Genomic DNA, 6,709 nt, shown 5'->3' with positions numbered 1-6,709 from the left:
AAATATGCGGTCACGAAAGTTGACCAGAATATTTATTTTGTACATTCATATTCGACCTTCAAGGCTTTCAACAAAGAAAATTCATAAACAAAGGCACAAAGCCTACGAAAAACCCGATCCTCGACCAATAGCTTGGTCGAGTTGACAGGGTTCGATCAACAAATGGAAATGACCCCAAGTACACCCCGATAATGGTCGTGTTGAACGAATGATCTCAACCGGAGGGGTTAATTTCAGGCATGTTCAGATGCCTCCCATAGTTCAGAATCCAAAATTTTCAAATCCCAAAAACCCAAAAATATTTAAAAATGAAACTATCAATCCCAACACTTAAAGAAAAGCCCATCCACCCTCCGTAATAGTCTGCCGGAGTGGACAAATTCAAATTTACTTCAGCTCACAAAGAGCCAAATGCCTAGTCGAAAATATCACTAGGATCCATTCTCAAAATAGTCTCCTGCCAGTAAGGACGTGGTACGTGTCCTCTAACCGACAGTTTTGCCGCCAAATGTCACTGCAGATAAACGGTTATGACCCGGGGCCCTCTGAACCGAGTGGTTTTGCCGCCAAATGGCACCACGAAATACCGGTTATGGCCAGCGCCGTTACGTTCCTTATTGGCATCAAATCTTTGAGATATGAATCAATAGGATATGATCGATAGGGCACAAAGCACTCTGTTAGCTAAGGTGGATTCAAATTTGTCTCCTTAGGCAAATATCCAATCCAGGTCTACAAGGCCCCCTTGGACGAAGCAACCCATGGCTGCCGACAAGGATCCTTCTGTCAGGTTGGGTCGACTACCTACTATGACTAAGTAGACCAGGAACTACGATGGCGCGGGACGATGGAACCATGAGATCTTGATTGGGTCTATCATTCATTCCCCCACCATTCGCTTTAAGTGAAAGATGATGAAATTCTCCATTTTAAATATCAAACCCTTCCAAATTCAAACCCAATTTCCAAATCTAAACTATGCTACTACTATATGCCAGATAACACGTATTCTCTACGCATCTGATTGATGACTAGCCTTAATCGAAAGTTCTCTCTCGTGATCGAGAGGGGTAATTAACTATAGGGTCTTGTGCCTATAGGAAACCAGAACTCAGATCATAAAGTCCTCACAAAATGAGGGGGAAATCTCTGGGTAGTGTCTTATCTACAAACCCATCTGCCTTCCAAAATTTACCCCGGAACCTATTCACTTAAAACTCCCTCGCCGAATAAAAAGAAAAGCGCGGCGGGGAGGCCGGGGCCGAATTTTCGGAGCCCACAAAAGTTTAGTGTCAATGGTGCCTAAACCATGAAGAGGCGGTTCAACATGCTAGTTACTGGCTCCTGCAATTGTATAGGATGCTATTATTAAATTGTTCGATATACATGCATAACTTTACTGGTGGGAAATGAGTTAGGAAACTTCTTGTTGATAGAAGATGAAGCTCTTTTTCTTTTTGATGTTATTAAACCCCTTGAATAATATTCAAGTTCTCGACCAAGTTACAGTACCGTTTCACCAACCATCAAGGAGGTTGTGATATCTTGTGTTTCAATAGTCTTCATTTTCTTCTCTTTCTTATTAATGAAATGATAAGGGCGCACAAAGGAAAACTACAAAGAAGGGATTAAGTAGTTAAGAGATAGTAAAGAATAATTAAACCCTTTTTTCTCTTAAACTGGAATGGAAACATGTGTTGGAGCAGCCCAACAGGATGTAAATGTGATGCACATAAGTTAACACAAACAATTAATAATGTAAAAGCATGAAATGAGGCATTGCCCTGTGAAACTGGCAAGATCTTGCATGCATTCCAGTAGGGAATTTCCATCAAATCATATGGTTGTTATTCTTAGATTTTGAGTTTTTGAATCAAGCAACATATCACATTCCCATGCGAGTTAATAATTTGCCTCCAACTTGGTTTGTGTGAAGTACTCGTGACTATTTTTTGGTACTTTGGCTTATGAAGTTCGTTGCTTCAAAAGCACCGTTAATCAACATATTATAAAATTTAGGAGTACACTGGAGGGGATTCTGCTTATCACGTCCTAGTTAGATTTTATTTGAATGACTTCTCCTACATTCAAAAAGAATATATTAAACTCAACTGGCATAAGATTGAATTTTTTTGGTTAGATAATTACCTCGATCTATCATTATTCCAGAAAAAAAAATCTCCTCATTAGGGTATGTTTTGCTTAATTAAAATGAGAAGAGCCAGCCAATTCATTTGACAAAAAAGGAGGATAAGAGAAAAGAAGAATATGAGGATTATGAGAAGAAAAAAAATATCAAGAGAGTTAATTAATGAGGAATCAAAGAGAAACAATTTCCAATGAAGAAGAGATGGGTATCAAAGAAGCTATGATGCACAGACACGGACACGGCGACACGGATACGACACGACACGGATACGGGACATGTTAGTTATTGAAAATATAGGACACGTACACTGGTTGGACACGGGTTGGACACGGTATTATAATTTTTATATTTAAAAAATAGTGTATAAAAAATTAAAGAAGTATAATTTTAAAAATAATTTGAAAATACTAAGTCATTTAACTAGAATTTGTGCTTAAAATGATTAGTATTAGGATGTCGAGAGTCAGGCGTTGATGTCGTTTATCAATCATCGAGAGAAGAGTTGAAAATTCCTTCACTGCCAAAAAGAAATGAAATTGAGAATATTTTAGTAGTAATAGACCTAGTGAGGGGATTATGACTTTGGGCGATCAAGTCATTAATAAGAGTACACGTTTTAGATATCTTGGATCTATTGTTCAGAGTGATGGTGAAATAGATGGGGATATTATCAGCAGAATTCAAGTTGGATGGTTGAAGTGGAGGAATGCATCGGGCTTGTTATGTGATAGAAATGTACCCCTCAAACTTAAGGGAAAACTCTATAAGATGGTAGTGAGGCCTGCAATGCTTTATGGTGCCGAATGTTGGCCTTTAAAAGAGAAGCATAATACTAAGTTAAGTGTGACAGAGATGAGGATGCTCAGGTGGATGAGTGGCTTTACCCTTAGAGATAGGATACGAAATGAGCATATACGTGAAAAGGTTGGAGTAGCTCCAGTAGAAGATAAGATTAGAGAAAGTCGCCTTAGATGGTTTGGTCACATAAAACGGCGGCCTTGCGATGACCCGGTTAGGAGAGTAGAGGTATTAGATTTGACTTATGTTAAGAAAGGTAGGGGTAGACCTAAAAAGACTTGGTTAGAAAATATTAGGAATGACCTTTCTTTATTAGATTTAAACGAAAATTTGACTTTTAATAGGACACAATGGAGAAAAAGGATTCATGTAGCCGACCCCACGTAGTGGGATAAAGGCTTGATGTTGTTGTTGTTGTTGTTGTTGGGTATTAAGTGCGGACGTTGATTTGGTGTTGTGGATATGAAATAAGAAATTTAGTTTAAATCCCGTCAAATACAAGAAATTATATTTAAAAAAAATCATAAAATATTTAAAATATGTGTGTCAGACACGGGTGTCCAATTTGTATTTAATATTTTTTTAATCGGACACGTTTTCGGCGTGTCTGACACGTGTCGGAGCAGTGTCGGGCGAGTGTCGTCGGATACGGTGTCGGATATTGCACGCCTCTTTTAGGAGAAGTGTCAGTGCATCATAGCAAAGAAGTGATGAATGAGAGGAAGTATGACCGGGAGAAGAAAAGGACTAAGGGTGGAAAGAAGCCAAGCCCTTTTCTCTCCCTTTTCTCTCCTTTGTTGGTGGGAAGAGGTGCTATATGCACTACTCACCTATCGAGTAGGTAGGGGTTGCTTCAATTTGATCGTCAGGGATAAAAAAATGAGAAAGGTAGGTGAAACCTCAACCTCTTTTGGAAACTTTGCGACCCGTTAAAGTCCAAGATGTTTCGTGTGAGGTAAGGAGTTTTCCCTTCATTTGTGACTTGCCACCTCTAGATATGTTTTCTTTTTTCAGTCTTTTGCAAGTATTAAATATTAGTCTTCTCATTCTTTATTTTATTGACATTATTTCAAATAAATTAATAAAATTAATAAATATTATGATTTATAGGAAGATAAGTATTCTATATATTCAGAAAATTAAATGGATTGGAGAAAAGAATATGGGGATTAATAATTTAGGATTTAAAGTATGATATTCATGTTGGAGTTGTATTAAAAATAGTATAGGTAGGATTTTAAATAAGGGTTTGAAGGATAATGTTGTAGAAATTAATAGAATTAGTGTTAGAAATATAGCTTTAAAGAATTTTTTTTATGCTAAAAATATTAATATTGCAATTACTTATGCTCTTCAAATAGGTTTGAATATATATTTAAAAATAAAATTTTAGAATGACTTAGAAGAATTAATACAATGGATATATCTTAAAAAAATTTATTCAAGGAGAGTAAATTGATATGTTGATAGAGTGGTAGAAGAATTTATAGAAGCATTCATGGTGGTTGTATGTTTGGAACGTTTTTTCGTGACATGGAATAAGAATAATATTGATTATTTACAAAGTAGAAGTTATTAATTCAATGTAGTAGTAAGAATAATATTGTATTATTATTATTATTTGCAAAGTTGAAGTTAAATTCAATGTATTTGTAGAACTTGCTGAAGATATTTAAAATTCTGCTTGAATATATAGACCTTGCATCCAATAAAGCGCTATTAAAAATGAAATTAGAAGAGAACACTTCCCTTCACTAGGTTAATGACACCTCTAGATCACTTTATTGCATGTTTCCTTATGGGTGCATACTAGCCATGGAGGTAACACTACTAACTTCAAGAAGGAAAGAAACCTTGATGGCTTTAAAAGTAGTCACTATTATTAGAATCGATGGAGAAGCTTTTGAAACCTTCATGAACACAACACTCTGAGTAGCGGACAAAGCAATTGTTGATGCTGATGATGATGCAATTGAAACTGCTACTACAAGTGTTTTGAATACTACTGTATAAGAATTAAGCATATTTAATCGGGTTGAAAGTAAAATCACACAACGGTGACAAATTAGCAAACCGTTACTTCGCATAGTTGTTTTAGTTATTTCTGTAGCACTAATAAAAGGTGAATTATTCTCGCGAATGTTTGCATGTATTTTATGATTAAAATTCAATCTATTATCATCCTTCAATTCTCAGAATTTGAGATTTGGACCTCCAACAACGTTTTAGCCTAAGACTCGAGCATATCTGATCTACCTGAGAAATTATATCTAATTACTCTATTTGAAGGATATCTTAATCATCTTTAATAATTCTCTATTACAATTACTTTCCCAATTCCCGTGGAGTGTTCGAAAATATTAGACAGAAAGATGGGGATATGCTTTACAACAAGTTCTTGCAGGCAACTTAGGTTCCGTTTGTAACAGTTTTCTTACTACTTTCTAAAACAGCTATCTAGTACAAAAAATACTTGAAAGCAACAAAAAAATAGTAGCAAAAAACAGTAAGGCTTCGTTTGGGACGGCTTTCTTAGAAGGAAGCAGTAAGAAAGCCGTCCCAAATAAAGCCTTAATCATAGAGTATCATTTAATATTTTAATTTTAATTACTTTATTGGACTAACAATCACACTATTTCAATCGAAAACCATTGAAATAAAATTCTATTAGGATGTGTTAAAAGCCATCAGATCTATTTTGAGATTAGTGCTCTATGAATTCTTCCTATATAACATTAAGCTCAAAGAAAATTAAATATTTTTCAAGCCCATCCCTAATACAAATGGTATAAGGATACATTGACAATTGTTTGACTCTCTATGCCATTTTTTGTTCTTCAATTTTTCTTAGAAAGTTTGCTTATGGTGATGCAGTTAACTAACATTTGCTGATGCATGGTTGTGTTAGATGCTTAATCCTGCTCAAATTAGCTATGAGGAGTATGAAAGTATGAGAGATCTCATACTTCCGCTTGGCAGATCAACTGAATTCTCCATATAGAACAATATAGTGAGACTCTGTAGCTTTTGGTGATGAAACTGTACAACTGTTTAGATCAAATGTGGGAAAGTGGTTGAGCAATTTTGTGTTGTTTATTTGTATAAATTTTGTAAAACTTTGTTCTATTTTTGATAACCCTCCAAGCACCTATTTTTCTATCTGACATCAAATAGTGAGATCCAATTTGTTTAAAAAATTGCTTCATCTCTGTTAAAGAAGTTCGGTTGAAAATCTTTGGCTTAGTATGATTTGTATTTTCTATTTGTTTTTTGTGTAGAAAAAAACAGGGAATGAATTTTAGATTCTATTTGGATGAAAAAGTGGATAGTTTTGAGGATACATAGTTCAACAAACTTAATATTGCAACAAATGTATCAAGTCTTTATTCTACTACGTGGGATCTGTTATATGAATTTTCATTCTCCATTATATTTTATTATGAGTTGAATTTTCATTTAAATCTAATAAATAAAAGAATATTTTTAAAATTGACTAACCAAAAGTTTTTTAGGTATGTCTCTACTTTTTTTTTTAATACAGGTTGTATTTAATATATCTACTCTTCTAACATTTTGTGGGACTGAGCTTCCTTTTGGGATAGTTTTTTGGCCGCTTTCTAAAATAATTTTTTAGTATAGATGTTTTTTGGATTAGAAAATTTTGTATTATAAAGTTGTTTTAGAAAGCAATAAGAAAGCTGTTTGAAACGAAGCCAAAATTATGTAAGGCAACTCTCTTTAATCTAATGGCATTAGAGCAAC

The 6,709-nt window shown here is 34.8% G+C and overlaps 1 protein-coding gene across 2 annotated transcripts in view; it reads left to right on the top strand.

Moving 5' to 3' along the window:
- LOC110092587 (putative RNA polymerase II subunit B1 CTD phosphatase RPAP2 homolog) overlaps nucleotides 1–6,152 on the top strand; it is a 23,042-nt gene extending 16,890 nt beyond the window's left edge. For both annotated transcript variants that reach the window (XM_020817208.2, XM_020817205.2), the window contains one exon: nucleotides 5,856–6,152. In XM_020817208.2, coding sequence (XP_020672867.2) covers nucleotides 5,856–5,948 — 93 coding nt within the window. In that variant the 3' untranslated portion in view covers nucleotides 5,949–6,152. The remainder of the gene's footprint in view (nucleotides 1–5,855) is intronic.
- The last annotated feature ends 557 nt before the right edge of the window (nucleotides 6,153–6,709 follow it).

Source organism: Dendrobium catenatum, unplaced genomic scaffold, assembly GCF_001605985.2.
Source record: "Dendrobium catenatum unplaced genomic scaffold, ASM160598v2 fragScaff_scaffold_325, whole genome shotgun sequence".
NCBI lineage: Eukaryota > Viridiplantae > Streptophyta > Magnoliopsida > Asparagales > Orchidaceae > Dendrobium > Dendrobium catenatum.
This window is presented reverse-complemented; position numbering and strand designations above follow the sequence as displayed.